Source organism: Macaca mulatta, chromosome 17 (genome assembly GCF_049350105.2).
Source record: "Macaca mulatta isolate MMU2019108-1 chromosome 17, T2T-MMU8v2.0, whole genome shotgun sequence".
Lineage (NCBI taxonomy): Eukaryota > Metazoa > Chordata > Mammalia > Primates > Cercopithecidae > Macaca > Macaca mulatta.
In genome coordinates this window covers 103488212-103508278 of record NC_133422.1, presented here as the reverse complement: position 1 = coordinate 103508278, position 20067 = coordinate 103488212, and the positions used below count along the sequence as shown (strand labels likewise).

The 20067-nt window shown below is 36.9% G+C and overlaps 1 protein-coding gene across 1 annotated transcript in view; it reads right to left on the bottom strand.

The window, feature by feature from the left end:
• MYO16 (myosin XVI) overlaps window positions 1–20067 on the bottom strand; it is a 617076-nt gene that overhangs the window by 211718 nt on the left and 385291 nt on the right. Inside the window, exon 21 of the mRNA XM_015121440.3 lies at window positions 8205–8277. Within this exon, the coding sequence (XP_014976926.3) occupies window positions 8205–8277 (73 nt within the window). The remainder of the gene's footprint in view (window positions 1–8204; window positions 8278–20067) is intronic.

The window sequence follows — 20067 nt, the reverse complement described above, 5'->3', positions numbered from 1 at the left end:
AGGATACCACCTCTGCTGATAAGCTGATCTTATTTTAAAAACAGAGGACTTGGGGGCTTGGTAGTCACTTGGTGGCCACAACAGAGAAGGGTTGCTTTCTTTACCAGAGCCCCGTATCAGGACCTGCAGTCAACACCCAGGAAGTGAACTGGGCACACATTCGCTACCACCAACAGCTACCACCTGACCCAGGCTGCCATATTTGCATTTGTTTGTATTTCTTTTTTTACCCTTCTATTTCCTTTTCCCCTTCTCTTCTTTTTTTAAATTTTTTATTTTGTTAAGTTACTATTTCTTAAAGGAATCAATCATCTTTCCTTCTCTGGCTTCCCTTATATATTTTAAAAATAAAGTATGTATAACAAATTTTAGGCACATATAAATTTCAGTTACTTCACATGTATAAAAACATTGTTTTACATAAATAAAAAACGCTTTCTCTTTTTACAACATTTATTTTATTCTGTTACTAAGAACAAAAAAAATCTAGTATTTTGATGGGTTTAATTCATGACTGTATTCTCCTTTAATGTAAATAATTACTACTTTGGGATTTGAAGAATTGGTCTTCAAAAATGAGTCTATCCGCTATAAACTAACTGGCTAAATTTATTGACAAATCTGATATAATAATATGCTAAGATCAGGATTGAAAAACACAAATTAAAAAAAATTATTTTTAGATATTTGGTATGATACCTTGTACATAAAATATATCCCTCAATTTAAATAGAAGCCATGCCTAAGAGTTAGAAACATAACCTCTGGTTAAAATGCTCTTATTTTAGAGCTTTAGTCACTCTATCAAATTGCTCAATGTTTTTTTTAAAAAGTCTGTTTTCTTGTTTAGTAATAAACCTCTAATCAATATGCTTTCTTTTTTCACATAAAATTATTCATATAGTACAAAACCAAGGATTAATATAAAATTTCTACCAAAATAATAAGCCTTTTTCAAATAGTTGTAATTATTCAGAATTAAATGCAAAGTTCAGAGGTTCTGAATGACGAATTGACAGCATGGCCTGTGCTGGATCACCTCCTGGCGCCTCACACATCGGCCTCTGAATTCCCACTGCACCTCATAAAACTTGTGGGGATAACTCTTAATTTTCTGAAAGAGCTGTTGTAAGAGTTAAAAATTATATCGAACAATAATCTGACTAATAGTAGGAGCTCAAGAAATTGTAGCCATTATCAATTATTAGCACAAAACTACATGAAAGCATTTTCCTAGTTTAGGTATCTGGGATTGGAGCTTTATAGCTGGACAGCCACAATGATTAATTTAAGCCTTTTCCTGGTCATTAAAATAACTCAATTCACCCTTCTGTAAAGTAATCTGATAGATGTTTTCAAATGCATTAATTCTCCTTATTAAGCTTTGTAACATTTCCTTTTAATCATCCTGGTACTCTACAATGAAAAAGATATACCTGCATTATGTAACTTATTTATTTATATTAAATGGATTTGGTGATAAATTCCACTATGTAAAAAAATAATGGCACATAAAATTTATGAAGAGTTTATTGTTTCTACACAAAATAGAATAAATAACATTAAGTCCTAAGAGAAATATTTATGAAGAGTTTATTGTTTCTACACAAAATAGAATAAATAATATTAAGTCCTAAGAGAAATACAAACAAAAGGGGCATCAAGTGAAGTTTAGAAAATATATACTAATAAAATTTTAAGTTTAGCTTTATGAGAACCTTTGGAACTGAAAATAGCTCAAGTTATTAAACCTGAATTCAGACCCTGATTTTGTTAGAACTTCTATGAGCTACTTAAATTATTTAACCTCAGAGGTAATATTACTTAATTTACAGAGATTTTGAGGGAAAAATCATTAAATGTATAGTTTGTATGCTCAAAATTCTTAATTATGTTGCCAGTACCCATTTTATTTCTCTAAAACAAGTTTTTGAAGACTGTTATTTAAAGAAGACCAATAATCATGCTATCTATAAACACAGAATCCAGTGTCATTGTAAGAGGTATATTATACTAGCATCTCATTATTTAATTATTCTATTTGTTTTTCTGTAGAAACCTGAATAGCATTATGCTAGAGTTCTGATATGTAGTGAAAATAAATGCATTTCCTTGTTCAAATTTTTAAAAACATCAGATCAACAGCTGGTAAGTCCCTGAAATGATTTTGGAAAATTCAACATCATTACGAAAAGGAGATAGACAGGGTAGAAGATGCTTTAAGATAGAGGTAGATATTTAACACATGTATGATTTTGAAATCTGTGTGTGAAACAACTGAAAATAATACTTTATCATATTTGTGTATCAACTGATCAGTGGACAAATCAATATTGATATCTAATAGCGATCACATGATAGAGTGTGAGTAAAATTACATGGATCCTGTCCCATACTTAGACCAATATAGCAGCCTTTCCCCATATAAGCATCCCACCAGTCCTTTTCCCATGATGTCCAATTAAAATCAGTCCTTCATCATCAAGAGGTAGACTCAATTTACCCTCCTCCCTGAACCTGGTCATGCTTGTGATTGCTCCAACCTATAGAGGAAGTAATGCTATGTGACCTCTGAAGCTCAGTTATCAAAAAAGCATCCAGTTTCTATATGTGTTTCTCCTTTGGGGAAGCCACTCTAGAAAAATCAGCCAATAAACTGCAAGAAAGCTCCAACTAGTGTGTACATAGAAGCCACAGGGAGAGACCAACATGGAGAGACCAACGTGGAGAGACTTATGCAAGGAGGAACTGAGGCCCCCAGCCAACAGCCAGTGTCACCCTCTACATTCGTGATTGATGGAAGCTTCACATGGCATTTGCCTCCAACACTTCAGTTATCTAGCTAAGGCTCCAGATATGATGGACCAGAAACAATCTGTCTCCATATACCCTGTTCAAATACTTGACCCAAAGAATTGGTGAGCATAATAAATGTTTGTGTGTGTCATTAAGTTTTCAGGTAATTCATTATAGAATCATCAATGCTGCAACACTAAAAAATATGTAGGACTGGAAAAGAGAAGAATTGGTGCAGAAGTGGGAACATATTATCTGGCTAGAGAAAATCTAATTTATAAAAAAGGAATTTGCCCTTTTAACATTTGTACCGTACCTGCTATACCATAATGTCTATGTAAACTTTAGTGCCTAGAACAGGGTCTGGAACTTGGGGCATATATAGTATATGTTTATTGAATGAATGATTACGGATGCAACTAAGCCAGAAAAATGAAATCTACCAGATACTGCTAGCACGCACTTACAAAGCACAGACTGTAGCGGCCTCAATTTTCTCATCTGTGAAATGTGAAAATGCATGTGAAGAGTATGTGGGAAGAGTCCAATTAAGAGAAGTTAATTTACTACTCCATTTTTCTTCTATCATCTCTAGCATTATGATTTCACAATGAAGGGCGTTAAAATATTTCTTGAGGTTGAGACTGCCAAATTATATCATATCATTTCATAAAACTTTAGAAGTCAAAGTATCTCCATTTTTCCACACTCTGAGCACAAAGGTCAAGTCCAGGTCATCTGAAGTGCCCAGTAAATCTCAGCTGTTAGAAAACAGTCTGTAAGCAGGGAAATGATTTGAATTCTTGACACGTCTGATGAAATCGATTTAGATGATAAAGCCTAGCTTGAAGATAAATTACATATCACAATATTTTTTCTTTTTTTTGAGACAGACTTTCACTCTTGTTGCCCAGGCTGGCGTGCGGTGCTGCAATCTCCGCTCACTGCAACCTCTGCCTTCCAGTTTCAAGCGATTCTCCTGCCTCAGCCTCCCAAGTAGCTGGGAAAACAGGCACCCACCACCACGTAGGCTAATTTTTGTATTTTTAGTAGAGGCAGGGTTTCATCATGTTGGTCAGGCTGGTCTCGAACTCCTGACTTCAAGTGATCCGCCCGTCTCAACCTCTCAACATGATGGGATTACAGATGTGAGCCACCGCGCCAAGCCTATATATATCACAATTCTATCTTCGGCAAAGGGAGCTTTTATTTTGAACAAATGTGTTCTGCCTCCAATTCTTCAATTCTCTAAATTCTTCCAGTGTTTTTCTTTTTCTTTTTTTCTTTTTTTTTTTGGCATGGTCTTGTTTGGTCACCCAGATGGGAGTACAGTAGCACAATCTCGGCTCACTGCAGCCTCAACCTCTCAGGTTTAAATTATATTCATGTCTCATCCTCTCGAGTGGCTGGGACTACAGGCGTGTGCCACCACGTGTGGGTAATTTTTGTATTTTTCATGGAGACGGGGCTTCACCATGTTGGCCAGGCTGGTCTCAAACTCCTGGTCTCAAGTAATCCACCTGCCTTGACCTCCCAAAGTGCTGGGATTACAAGCACAAGCCACTGCACTTGCCATTCCAGCATACTGTTAATATGTAATTTTACTAGACATCATGACTTTAAGAGATTCACTACATGGCTTTGCATGTATGTGTTTAGTGGAAGAATGTAGGGAAATTATTTGTAGGTTAAATTATTTGTTTTCATGACTTTGCTCGTTGGCATGCAGAGCTCTGTGATAACATGTTTAGAGAGAAAAAATTCTATCATTTATTATAGTAATACCTATCTTAAATTTTTCTCATTGATTTAAAATGGCATATGATGAACTATTTTAAACATATACAATCATGAAGAGAATAATGTAATAACCTCCATCAACCACTAACTAACTTCAACAATCATCAGTAAGTACCAACCTATGGCCAATTCTGCTTTTTCCATTTCCTTATTGCCCTCAACGGTGGACTCATTTGAAGCAATTTGCAGATGGTATGTCCTTAAATCAGTAAATACTTCAGTATAAGTCTCTGAGATACAATAACTTAGAGAAACACATTTTTTAGTATCTTTATCATACATAATCCAATAAATAATAATTTTTAAAAATTTCATTAACTGTCCAGATTTCACATTACTTTAACTTTTATACATAATTTAGCACATTAGGGCCCAAGAATGCCCACACATTCAGCTGTTGTACATGTCTTTAGATAGCTTTTAATCTACAGGTGCCCTCCTTTCACAATTTTTCTCCGCATTTTATATGTTAAAGAAGTCGGTTGTTTGTCCTGTACAGTTTTCCACACACTGAAAAGTACTACTGGAAGTACCAAACTACTGAGCTATGTCAACTATATTTTTTACGCTAGTATTGTACTTATTACTAGAAATAATTATGAATAGAAATGATTTGCTAATTCTGCTATAGTCTGAATGTGTTCCTCCATAATTCCCCAAAGTGACGGGATTAGAAGGTGGGGCCTTTTGGAGGTGATTTAGGTCATAATGGCGCCACCATCCCGAGTGAGATTAGTGCCCTTAATAAAAGAAGCCCCAGAGAGTTGCCTTGATCCTCCGTCATGAGTGGATGTGGCAAGAAGGCAGCATCTATGAAGCAGAGAGCCCTCACCAGACGCCAAGTCCACTGGCGTCTTGATCTTACATTTCCTGGCCACCAGAACTGTGAGCAATAAATTTCTGCTGTTTATCAATGAACCTCTTCTAAGGTATTTTGTTATAGCTGCCTGAATTGACTAAGATGAAGTCAGAGAAAATGGGATTAGAATTTCCTATGAGCTGAAGTATCTCATCTTTTAGATGAGAGTCCATTTAATCTTTTGGAGCTACTAGAGGAGACTGAGGTTGGAAATGCTGAAGTTTTAGAGTATTTCTTAATATCTCCTCAAATGTGTCCCTACTCTAAACCATTTTCAAGTTTCCTGTGCAGGAACAGTTGTCGAGAAATACATACATTTATTCCTGAACAAGAAGAACCACTATGAAATCCACTATGAAGACTTTTTTCTTATGAGTTTATTCTTCTTTAAACTTCAATTGAAAGCATGCTCGTTGAACTTCTATTCTATACAAAGCACAGACACAATTTCAACTCTGCAGGAGTGACATTCAAGTGAAGAGCTGATGGATGGGTCGATAAGCTCAAAACAGAATAAAATACATATTATTAAAGCACTAATATTCTTCTAGGTTTGATTCTGAATACAGCATTGATTTGTTAAGCATTTTGTTGCAAGTTTGTAGTGGAATAAAAGATAAGAAAGTCCAGCTTCTGTTAGCAACACAGAAATCTAAAATGTATCGCTCAAACCAATGGTCTTAAAAAAAATTACATGCAAATTTGCACTTGTCAAATGATGAGATTTGTACTTATCATAAGATGAGATTTGCACTCATCACAATGTAAATAATTTTATTCTTCTAAATGACTCCTACCTGCTTTTGTACACAATAGCAAACCATTAAAAATCATATATATGTATATATACATATATGTGTGTGTGTGTATTTCAATTTTTTTTTTCAAAATTTAAGTCCCAGAATTGTTCTTGAGATTTTTACACATAAATGCCCAAAGGTAGCTTTTGGCATTTAATAGAGACTGACTCTTTAGATGTGAAAAAAAATGCCATTCCTATTATACAGAAATCTCAGGCTGTAAATGTATTTCAAAATAAATCATAAAAATATTTAGCAAAAGAAGTTCTAATAAGGGATTTACGTAATTGTAGTAAAATAAATATGTTTCAGTAAGAAAACAACTTAAATGTTTTGCACATATTCGTCATTAGCACTCTCTATTGATAATTATATCTGGGTGTGGAGCTGCAGTTATATGGCAAGTCCCCTAGTAGACTTCAGAGGTCATCATTCCATCTGTAATTTCTGCATGTCGCTTACCAGGAGATGGATAAAGCAGGGAATCTCATTGCAGACATGAAAGCTTGCCTGTTTTCTAAGATAATAACCTAAGGAATCTCTACTGATGCCAGACAGCTTCAAACCCTTGAGCTGAGAGATGTACCTTCATAAGCACCCTGCAGACCCACATATGTTGTCATATATTCTACTGGTCACACTTAACTGCTTTCTTCCTTATGTTCGTCACTACTTTTCTCACAATAAGCAATAAAAATAAACACATGAAGTCTTTCCTTTTCTATTCATCCACAGAAAACTATGAAAGGAGAAGAGATCTATGGCCTCTATAGTTCTAGTTCAAACTAGACATTTTGTAAAGTTCTGTAAAGAACGTGGTTCATGCTGACTCACCCTGGATTAGGTAAGTCAGCATAATTAAGATCTAAACACAGGATGATACAGAGCTTTTCTAAAAATAAAACTGGCCAATTTTTAAGTTTTTAAAGTGTTCCATTTGTGACAGTGATGGGTAGGTATCCATCATTTGTTAGTCATATACAGTATGAGAGTAACTGACACGAGAACCTCTATTGAATCATGTTTAATCTCAGAACTCTGTAAGTCTATTAACCTGATTTTACAAACAAGAAAACCAAAGTTCACTATAGAGTCTTCATCTTGGCCAAGAAATCGACGCTAGTAAAAGTCACAGACTTGCATCTCAAACACATTCTATTTCATTGTTTATCCTACCACACTACCCACGTTAAGAAAATAAAGCTAAACAAATTACATGGTTATGAAAATTCCTCCCAAATGCTATGGAGTTGTAATTCTTCCTGTACTATAATATAGCTTGGTTTTCTATTTTTTCATGTTTACCTTCCTACAGGCTGACTTTACCCCTCTGTTTGATAAGGAGAATTGTATTTCTACTGCCTTTATTAACACTTAGTTTTTAGGTATACTTAATAAAACTATTCATGCAGTGCTATTAAGATGCCTAAATAATTTAATACTTTCAAAATGCCCCAAATTATAGATAGATTAAAAACAACCCATGCCTCTCTAATGTATTTTTATGATTTTCCAATAGTCCTATGTATGAATGTCACATGAAGATGAATCTACAAATAACATCACGTAGCATAATAGAGCACTTCCACTCTGATGTTTGGTCAAGGTTTTTGAAAGCCTTCGCATTATTTCAAATATTCATTTTCTCCCTTCTCTCTGACCTAGTTGAAACAGCATTTCCATTAGCACAACTCTGGTCTTCATCTTGCATTGTCTTTTAAAACAAGTGATTCTGCTTTCAATGTGTGACTATGCCAGTTGTTTACAAGATCACATAAAATGATTAATATATTGATAAACCAGAGATATTAATCTTAAAACATGAGAGTAAATTATTTATTTTAATTCCATACTTGTAAGTAGTTACACTGTCTTTACAGAATTAAAAACAGAACTTAGTTTTAAAAAGCCATTCAAGTTCACACAATTTTAAAAGAAAGACTACTTACTTGTTCAAATTCATTCTTTTGAAACTCTTCAAAACCAAAAATGTCCAATATTCCAATATCCAATGTCTGCATGCTGAAAGAAAACAATACACCAGGATAAATGGGCATCCTTAAAACTCCTTCATGACCCTCTGCTCATCCTTCAGGTCAGAAGAATCCAGACAGTTAGCACATTGCTGCCAATTTGGACTAAAAATATGAAATAATTATTTTAGAGTCTCATTAAAAAAACTCTGAAAGTTAGTCCCCCAAAAGTGTTATTTTAATGCTTTGATTCAAACACATGCACATTTATAAAAACACATCATCCTGTAAATCTGTTTAAATTCCTTATAGATGCTGGATATTAGACATTTGTCCAATGCATAGTTTGCAAAAGTTTTCTACCATTCAGTAGGTTGTCTATTTACTCTGTTGATAGTTTCTTTTAATAATCTGTACAACAAACTCCCATGATGCAAGTTTACCTGTGTAACAAACCTGTACATGTACCCTTAAACTTAAAAATTTAAAAAAACAAGAATTTGAGGCCAAAAAAACCCAAAAACCACATTGATTTTAAATTAAAAATGTACCACTAGGTGTGTGATTTAATATTTGCTTATCTGAAATAGTCCTTGTTGCTGTCTCCTTAGGTTGGACTTCTTTTCCTTTAAGGAACTGAACCTACATGTCAAGTGGTCCTCACTAGCTGTACTTGTGTCTTCTCAGGCTATGCAAGCAGTAAGTCAGAATTTTTTCATCACACCCAAGTGTGATGTAAGGTAAAACACAGTTAAGTCACAAGCATGTTCTTTGATGGATCAAATTTAGTCACTTTAAAAATTCTTCCAGAAGTAATTCTTATAAAAGGAGAATGAAAAAAGTAGAACTTTTGAAGGATAATTTAAATAAATTGATCTTGTTATTCAATGTGAACTATCACTCTTGGAAACAGAATTTACTACAATTATCGATGATAAAAATCTCAGATGTCTGAGCCCACTTGATAAGCAAGGAAAGATGTAAGACAGGCTCAAGTCAGTGACAGCCGCTCTAGCAATGGAGATCAGGTGAACAGGGTCACAGGGAAGGCAGGGAAGGGTAGCATGGGTGACTTTGGCATGAGCCTGCTTCTTACAAGGAAGCCCAGAGATAATTCTGGAATTTCTGGGAGGGCACGTACCCCACCTCTTCCACATCACTGATGTATAGTATGAATGGGACAAACGCTGTAGTAATTTCCTGCCAATGGGTACACTGTTCTGTTATTATTATTGTGCTTACAGGGTCAATATCCATTATTTGGTTGGTTGTTAAACTGGTATTTCGTTGCTTTTTCCAAACTGCAGAAGCAAACTGGCAAACATCTCAGTCTTTGCACTGTATTTTGTTTTGAACATACAGTACATAATTATAATCCATGAGGGTCTATAATACATCGCTTCAATGACCATTTTTTCTCTAAAAATGTAGTCATAATTCTATAATATCCTACCTGTAATATCTGTTGTTATATGTGGTAGAATATAAGCTTCATAAGTAGGAGGGAGAGAATTTTTTAAAAGCCTTCATACAAATTTCACATGTTAAAGAATATAATACAAGGAGAGAAAAAAAGAAATCATTCAATATATTTTCCTAATTGACTTAGTTTATAAGAAGAAAGAATAAAAATAGCTTGATAACTCACAGTGTGTCCAAATAAACTCTACATGGATTAAATGCTGGAACAAGAAATTAAAATGGTGTAAGAAAACAAATGCGATTGTTTTTTCTGATTTCAGTTTTGGGAAAACTCAAAATAAGTGTTTTAAACTATTGAACACTTTCCAACTATTAAACACTAATTCAACTATTAAACTCCTTTGCAGGATAAGTAATATAAATAAAACTGTTTCTGTTAGAGGTAAATGTTATGTAAAAATGTATTGCGTCATTCGCTTTGGTCGGTACTTTTCAATTTACTGATACACCTCTCCAGTTTTCTGTTCACCATCCAGCATCCATGCATCCTCCTCTCCATCCTGCTGGCCTTACGATATGCACAAAGAGATGTTTGGAATGATGTTCGTTCAGTGCTAACAATGCTGCTGAGGCTTAGGATGATTTTTTGTTTTGGTCATGTGTGTGTGTCCGTGTGTGTGTGTTGGGTGTGTAGCAGGGTGTGGTTTGGTGTGTGTGTGCGCTGAGTGTGTAGTGTGGGGGTGTGGTTTGGTGTGTGTGTGTGTGTTGGGTGTGTGTTGGGTGTGTAGTGGGGTGTGGTTTGCTCTGTGTGTGTGTGTGTGTGTGTGTTGTCTGTGTGATGCGCTGCATCATTTTTCTTAAAGCAGTTTGGTGATAAAGTTTGTCAGACTTTGGAGATGTTCGGTCTTGGGGTAGGTTTAAATACTTTTTGGTTGGTTAACTTTAGACAAGTTACTTAAATATTTTGAACTGGAGTTTCATCGTGTATACAAACAGGAGACCAAGTAAAATTTGTCCACCTAGATCATTGCTAGAATTAGAGATGATACGAAGTTCTAAAACAAATAGCTGTTATACAGAGTTTCCAAAAAGCTACCTTTTTAAAAAAAAAAAATTAAGTATCAATCTTATTAAAATTACAAAGAAATACAATTTGAAAAAATTAGAATGAGAAAGATATTTTCCTATACACTTTTTCTGATAGTTTAAATTGGTAGAGGCTTCCTCAAAAACAATTTAGTTATAAAGTTTGCAATATTCATATCATTTGAACCAGTACTTCCATATATGGGAACCTATTCCAAGATTTTCAGAAATGCTTTTGAAGACTTATAAACAAGGATGTTCATTGTTATCTTAATTACTACAACTACAAAAAGAAATATTTATTTATATCCCAGACTGAAAACACAATTAATTAAATAGCATGGACCCTATGATAAATTAAGAAAGCAATATATAAATTCTGTATAAATAATAACCCCAATTATATATCCAGAAGGCCTGGAAAGAAATAGAATGAGACTTGAAAAAGGAAATGGAGATATTGCTTTACTTCTTTTAACTATTCTCAATTTTCTAAGGTTTCTATATTGAAACATCTATTTTTATAACCAGCAAATATTTCGTTGATGTGTATATAAAGGTAATATGAAAACACAGGAAATGTTCATGAACAACATTAATCCCAAAACAAAAGCCAGAAACAAAATGTATACCTTTAGTATACTTAAAGTATAATTTGAACTATGTTAAAAAATAAACTTAAGACACAGGAAAAATAAAGTCTATGTTAACAGTACATGTAATAAGCTGGTAGACCTGGAGGTGACTTCTTAATTTCCTAAATGTTCTATACTGAGTATTATAAGAATATTTATCTTTAACATTATTTAAAAACTATATTTGGGCATTTTCTAATTTTGTAGAGAAAAGTGACACCAATATCCCTAAGGGCAGAGAGGGGAAACTACAGACCCGGTGGGTAGGAGAAAAGTGTCTGGTTTTGCCTGTGATAAGAGATGCTGCCAGGGCAGGGACAACTTAAGGAGTCAGGAGAAAAAGCACTGGGGCCTCTCCCCTGAAGGCCGGGTGCTGGCCCCAAGCACGGATGCCTCCGTTCACTGACATCAGGGTCCCTATGTCAGGCTCTCAGGTTTGATTACCCTCCTTGCTTCCCAGTTGACCTTGGCAGAAGAGACCCTATGATCATGGCATATTGTTTTGATAGAATTTAGGGAAAAGAGCAACAGATACCAGTGACGCCATGTCGCTTCATATATACCTGCCTCCCTTACAAGGTTGGCAAATTGCATCAACACACAGAGAAGAGACATTTGGCCACTGTGGCATGTGTGGGTGGGCAAAATCATTACAGGATGGGTTCACATTGGGGAAAGTGAATGATTAATTAGTAATTTAGAGTGGCATACATTTGATTGGAAGGGTATTCCTCTTAAATGATTTTTTTTCACATTTCACAGATACCGACTCCAAACATACTTGGTTTTTAAAAAAAGAAAATTTCATTGTTAGGAGAAAAATTAAATGCAAGTTAAAGCATTTGAAGGACTACTTCTGCAATTACTGAGATGCATAACATCTTCATTTAAAATAATTTATTTCATCATTTATGACTGAAATATGTGTCTGTTACTGCAATAGCAACCTTGGCAGGATAGTAATAAAAACTTTTAGCCAGCAAAACGCCCATACTACATAGCAGTCTGCATGGCTGTCCTTTCCCTTATTGATATTTGACTCCTATTCCACAGGCATTTAACTTAACATTCAATTTCTGACAAGGGGGAGCACAGAGGTCATGTGATCCAGCCAAGACTCAATCCTATAGGCAAAATTAACATATGAATTAGATGATCTGTTTCAGTTCAAATTCTGCCTTAGAATTCTCCTGAGAGCTTTCCTGATAGTTAACAAAACTGTCAGCTTGCATTGACATATTAGTAAAATGCAACACCCTTTACATCAGACAAAATATTAAATGCCAAGACATCAGTCTGGTTTTCATTCTACCTTTCATGTAGATAGGTATAGGGTGGAGAAAGGACTGAATTAAAGAGAATGTTTATCTTAGAACATGGGCAAACTCACTTCATCTGAGCAGGACAATCTGATGGTGTGTACAAGGCAGCTTTTGTCCTCAATTATCCTCAGGCAAGGAGATTCCCTAGAGTGATCCAAGTAGTCAGTTTAGGAAGTAGCTTAACCCTACTTGGCACAAAAACCCTTAGACTGACTTAGACCAGTAGGACCCCAGATGGGGCAAGAATTAAATATAAACACATTCCAGACGTGAGCAATCTTGTCCAGACCTACTGCCCTTGGGATCAGCTGCACGTACATAGAGGCTAGTGCTGGAAAGTCCCTGGAGACACCGAGCATTCATCAACTGCACTGTCAATATGCTGATTTATTCATTTACAATAAGTTCTGTTTTCCTTAGTTGGCATGATGCCTCGCTGTGGAGGTGAGCCCTGCTTACATCTTACCTTCTTTCAACCTCTCAGGGTATTTTTCAGTCTATGAGAGAAACTTGGGGGGAAGAAGTAGGACTCTAGGATTGCATACTTTTGGGGGTTCCTCTCTTTTATTCTTTGAAGAAAGTACCTGAGACTTCTCACTTTCTGCAACCATGCCAGAAATTATGGAAAGCCTTTGCAATTCTGACAGTTGAGCTAGAAGCTGGGAGTAAACAGAGGCCCTCTGGCCTTCTCTATCCTTTATGGTAGGTACAAACTAGCATCCTCCTAGATACAGTCATTCCCTGCACCTTTCCCCACAGAAATATATGTTAGGAAGTACAGAACTGTGGACCCCTTGCAAGGAAGACTGCAGTAACTAGACTTCGAGAAAATCTGGGATGCAGGTGAACACAGGAGTCCTGTGCACGAAGCACTGTTAAGAGCATTTAAAAATGCCTCTCCTCATTTAATCCTAGCAGATACTGAGATACAGAATGGTGAAGTAAGCTGCCCCAAAACACAGATGAGTATTAGAGAGACCAAACATTTGAACTTGGCCATCTAGCTGTAGGGCCGGTGCCTGTAAGGTCTATGAAGCACTGCAGAAAACTATTTCCAATTGCTGGTCTTACACCAGAGTCTAATTCTGCTCTCCTTAGAAACAGGAAGGGCACTGCCTGCACTTGGGATAAGAAAGTGAGCAGTTCATCAGTAACTGTAGTAGTGATAAGAATATACATAGTAACAGATCACTTATATCCTTCATAGTAGTGAAAGCCACACTCACACTTTAAAGCATGAATACTTAGTATCTTTTTTCTTTTTCTTTTTTTTTTTTTGAGATGAAGGTTCGCTCTTGTTACCCAGGCTGGAGCGCAATGGCATTATCTTAGCTCATCACAACCTCTGCTCCTGGGTTCAAGTGATTCTCCTGCCTCAGCCTTCTGAGTAGCTGGGATTACAAGCATGCACCACCATGCCCGGCTAATTTTGTATTTTTAGTAGAGACGGTTTCTCCATGTTGGTCAGGCGGGTCCTGATCTCAGGTGATCCACCTGCCTCGGCCTCCAAAAGTGCTGGGATTGCAGGCATGAGCCACCGTGTCCAGCCAAATACTTAGTATCTTAATAAATTTGTGTTTTTATGTATTATATGCTGCATTTATAACAATGACATATATGTCTGTTTTGTTACAAAAAGCATCTTTAGAAACAAGAATCAAGTCGACCTACAACACAATTTAATTACCTTTCAAAAACAATAAATAATATTTATGTTGACTCATATCTCTACTCTCAAACAACTCTCATTTCAGAATAATAGTAGACTAAGTAAGACACCAGTAGTCCACAGGTATTCTGTAATCATGAAAAAGCATGGTTATGAAGCACAGATAGAAACACGGATAAATAGTTATCACAAAATAGTCTGTGTCCAAAAAAGAGCCAGAAACAAAACCGTACTTATGGGATGTGGAGCATCAGGAACCCGCATACATGACTGCTGGTAGCTTGAAGCTGAACTTTGGAAAATGCTTTGACTTCATCTACCAAAGGTGAACACATGACTACTGAGTGACCCAGAAATTCCACTCGTGGGCTTGTAGCCTGGAGAACAAGTACGTATGTTCGCCCTAGCATATGCACAAGAATGTTCAGGCTGTTTTGTTTCTGTTTTGTTTTGTTTTTTTGAAACAGTCTTCCTCTGTCACCCAGGCTGGAGTGCAGTGGTGCAGTCTCGGCTCACTACAACCTCTGTCCCAGATTCAAGCGATTCTCCTGCCTCAGCCTCCCAAGTAGCTGGGATTACAGGTGCGTGCCATTGCAGCCAGCTTTTTGTACTTTTACAAGAGTCGGGGTTTTGCCATGTTGGCCAGGCTGGTCTTGAACTCCTGGCCTCAAGAAATGCACCTGCCTTGGCCTCCCAAAGTGCTGGGATTACATGTGTGAGCCACTGCACCCGGCTGCGGCTGCTTTATTTCTAATGGTCAAAACTGGAAACAACACAAGTGTCCATCAATAGTAAAATACAAAACCGAATCATATGCAGAGGTATGTCCAGACATATTTTTACAAAATAATATTATACAGGAATACAATAAGAATGAATTACCACTATACTCAATTTCAGATGTGCGTCTCACATAGGAAACATTGAGCAAAAAGAGACAGACATTTGAAAAGTGTATGGAGGAGCCCTCTGGAGTGCTGGGTTGATTCTACGTCTTTTTTTTTTTTTTTTTTTTTTTTTTTTGAGACGGAGTCTTGTTCTGTGGCCCAGGCTGGAGTGCAGTGGCATAATTTTAGCTCACTGCAACCTCTGCCTCCTGTGTTCAAGCAATTCTCTTGCCTCAGACTCCCTAGCAGCTGGGACTACAGGCACGCACCGCCATGCCTGGCTGATTTTCTTTTTTTTTTAAGTGGAGACAGGGTTTCACTATGTTGGCCGGGCTAGTGTCAAACTCCTGACCTCGTGATCCACCAGCCTCGGCCTCCCAAAGTGTTGGGATAACAGGCATGAGCCACCATGTCCGGACTACATCTTAGTCTTTATGGAGATTACATGTTATGTTACATGTGTAAAAATATACTGAACCGTACACATAACATGCACTTTAGCTATGTTTTACCTTGATATGGTTCGGCTGTGTTCCCACCCAAATCTCATCTTGAATTGTAGCTCCCATTATCCCCATGTGTCATGGGAGGTACTCCTTGGGAGGTGACTGAAGCACGGGGACAGGTTTTTCTCATGACAATCTCATGAATAAGTGAATAAGTCTCATGAGATCTGATGGTTCTATAAAGGGCAGATCCTTTTGCACATGCTCTCTTGCCTACCCCCAGGTAAGACGTGCCTCTGCTCCTCCTTCACCTCCCACCATGATTGTGAGGTCTCCCTAGCCATGTGGCACTGTGAGTCCATTAAACCTCTTTTTCTTTATAAATTACCCAGTCTCAAGTATGTCTTTATTGGCAGAGTGAAAACAGACTAACACATATCTCAATAAAACAGTAAAAAACAAACAAAATTTATGCTCACTTGGATCACAACTATGCACTGTGATAGAGATTATTAGGTAAATATTTGTTAAATGAGGAGCACTTAAATGCGGATTTATTCTGGCACTGCCAAATCAAACATGATGTTATAATAGTGAAATTATTATGGTTGGCTCTGGCTACTACAAGAGGCTCAAGCATCATTTATTAGTAGAAAGATTATCAGCAGGGAAGCAAATTACCAGCAAGATGTTTGAGTGACCCAGAACTTAAGGAAGAACTGAAAATACATTCTTCATGAAGTTAAATACACTGACCACAGTATTTCTCCCACTAGTGTTTTCACTGATGGTGAAGAGTTATATCTGGTCTCCTCCCTATGTCTGCTGATGCCTTCGTCAGCTACACGCTGCTCTGTCAAAGTGGAGATCCACTTCTTGGGGGTATCTTCAGGATAATGACTTTACTCCCTCCAACAAAAATGATAAATAGTTCCTTGTGTTCAAGCAATTATGTGGATGTGAATCAGCGAGACAAACTAGAGGGAGGCTGCTTGTTGCTGAGATATGTTGTCAAGGAGGGATGGATTTCCTGACCATGTACATCAACTAAAGAAGCACAGCATGAATAAAAGCTTTTAAAAACCCAAGCAACAGCAGCACATGAAGTCAACTCAGCTGTCTGCTACGTGTGGTTTGTACTTGCTATCTCAAAGTCAGTGACCAACTATATTATTCTGCATCCCATACAATAACAGAGAGTGGTTATATCTATATTCTTCGAAAAAAATGAGTCTGTATCATTGTATTTGGACTACCTTTAGTAAAATGGTGAAGTCAAAATGAAAACTTACATGAAGATGCAGGAATTCTGCAGCTTATTTGTCTTTTCAAGGAAATATTAATGTCAGTATTATATCAAGAAGAGATTTTTCCTTTCCTTTCTGTCTGTGTCAGTTTGTAGATGACTGTGGGACAAAGTTCAGCATCAGGATTCAGGACTTGGAATCAGGTTAGCCCAGTGATATTTGAGAGATCTCATGCCACAAAAGGATCCACATACATCGACATACAGATAGACTTGAAAGGAGACTGAGCCCTAAGGTGTATCTGAAGTTTATGTTTTGGTTTTTGACAAACCTGAGGGTCACAGAGAAGATGGTGAGTCAGAGGATATGACCAAGGTCTGTCAAGGAGTGCTCAAGAATATTATAAGGAAACTCAAAAAGCACGAAATCCAAGTACATGGGTCTGGTTTACAGGCCAGCAATTCAGGAAGAGAGAGACAAAGTTGGGACCCCAGCAGGAGTAATCCGGATAGGTGGGGTGGAAGATTTCTGTGATTGTCAGTGAAAACGTATGATTACCAACCATCGAAAAGAGAGTTTTCCCTATGTCTGAATCCCCTGTGTGAATGAATGAACGAGTTCTAGCAGGCACATGCTTCCCTGCAAAAGAAAGCCAGCCATGGCAAATGTATATGGATGGTGACTGCAGGAAAGGCAGGAATCCAGGCTCTCCACGGAGTTCTAGTGCTTCTCCGGGACTTGGATTTGTTAAGGTAGATGCCCTGGGAGAGGCAAGCTAATCCAGGTCATGAGTTTGAGGATTTCTAAGAGTGATCTTCTGATTTGCAGCCTTCAAAATTCACCCATTAATAGTGGCCCTACCAATTCTCCTAAGACCTCGGGATCCATGGAACTGGATGCATTTTTAGCATAATTTGGGTTGGGGAAGGCCAATTCAGAGGTCATTCATTATGGTATAAAGTAGTGAGAATGCATTTTCAGAAAGAAAGTTTTGTGATAGAGCAGAGTGAAGACTTTGTACAGCTGCTGGCTGAGCCTTCAGGGTGGCTTATTGAGCTCCGTGAATATTTTAGAAGCATTCACAAAACAATGCTCTTCTCAGGGGTGAAAACCTTTCCTGGCTGATTAATTCTGTTTTGTCTTTTCTTGATGTTAAATCAGTATACTAAGAGTGCTATCGGTAGTTGGGTCAACTTTTACTAATGAGAGGTGAGGGAGGACTCAACATAACTGTTTTGCAAATGGAAAGAGAAGCCTATAGGCACTTCCTCACAATTTCAACCTGTCAATTAGAAAGTACCGTAAAGCCTCACCGTGCCCTTCAGTCTTAACAATTGAGAATGGAAGACATGGAACCTGTCCTCAGGCAGCGTTCAGTCTATTTGTCGAGTAACAAGCTGGGAGAGGTCATCTTCACTTTTAGTAACACTGAATTGCTTGCCTGCTTCCACTGGCAGAAAGCAGCAGTCTCCTAAGGCACATGGGGTTTTGGGCTCCAATGCTCCTAAATATTTTTAAATAGGCTACTGAAGAGTTTTTCAAGTGTGTCCTGAGTTCTATGGCCAACTAAACCTAGCTACCCTTTATCTTACGTTCAAAGCTTTTCAGTCCATTGGACTGTGTGCTGTTTCAAGAGAATGTACAACTTTCTTTCGGACCAGAGGCACTCCCTTTCTTGAATTTTAAAATTTGTTTCATAGAAATCTTGAATGAATATCCCACAGAATGTTCTCTGGGAAACACTGTCCTGGGGCCAATCACTTTCTTCCTCCCACAGTTCTCACGTGAGATTCAGATGGAGAAATGCATTCGTAAGAGAGAAGAAGGAAGACAGGAGAGAGAAAGAGAAGACTAGAGAGATGAAATCAATGGTACAGATGGTATTTGTTTCCAGAAATGTAATTTTGATTTTACTCTGCATGGTATATTTATTTTGTACTTCAAACCAATTAGAGAATTACAATCTACCTTTCTTGTTTTGATTTAGTCTTTGGCCTTAGAGCGCATGCATATTATCAATAAAAAGTTCAAATATTACTGGCAGTTGGGAGATGGATATCAATTGAAAAGGTTTGTTTTTTTTTTTTAATTAAAAATGAAAGACAGTGTGGCACTAAATCATTCCAATTTTAGCCATCCCAATCAGAAAATTGGCTGTGTCTTGGAGTGCTATAATGTATGGATTGGTCTGATGTATCCAAAATGTATTTTAAGAGCATAGGCTATTTGGGTGTTACTGACAATTTCAAACTTATCCTAACTAGGAATTATAGACTCATAGGTCTTAAGATCAAAAACAAGCCAAAGAGAGATGTAGGCTAAACCTCCATCTGTAGGCAGATGGGATGTGATTATCACAATTTTAGGGATGAAGAAAATTAAGATTCACAAGACATAAATGTTTAACTAAAGATTTCATTAATGTTAAGTAGCAGGCTCAGAATAGGAATCCAGATCTTTTGCTTCCTATTACCCTTTAAAAAATTAAAACCCAGTTAAAAGATAAAATTACTGTATATGCATGTAGACAAAATTTACACGCTGCATACCATTTCAACCCTGTAGCTAAGGGCTACAGTAAAAAGTGCTGTTCACTTTTTTTTTTTAACTTATGCTTTTATTAATAGAGTTCCTTTTCTCCCTTAATTATCTTCCAGCCCAAATGCTCCTTTTTTATTTTTTTATTTTGGTTCTTTAAAAAATAAATTGTATTGTATATGTTAAAGTAGACAACATGATGCTATGAGATACACATATATAGTAAATGGTTATTAGAGTGGAACTAATTAACATGTCCATCACCACACATAGTTATCCACACCCCTACCTCATGGCAAAAGCAGGTATATTCTACTCATTGAGCAAAAATCCTGAATACAACACACTGGTATTAACCATAGTCCTCACGTCCTATATTAGTCCTTTTACTTGTTCATCCTACATATTTGCTACTTTGTATCCTTCTATCTCCATCTCTTTATTTCATTTCCTCCAGGGGCTTCTGGCTACTAAGTGTTTTACAAAGCACTTCTGGATCTTTCCGCAATCTAGTACAAGTACTAAAAATCAACAGTCTTCATTACCTGAAGGTTTGGGATTTTAATGGCCCAGAAGATGACAGACCA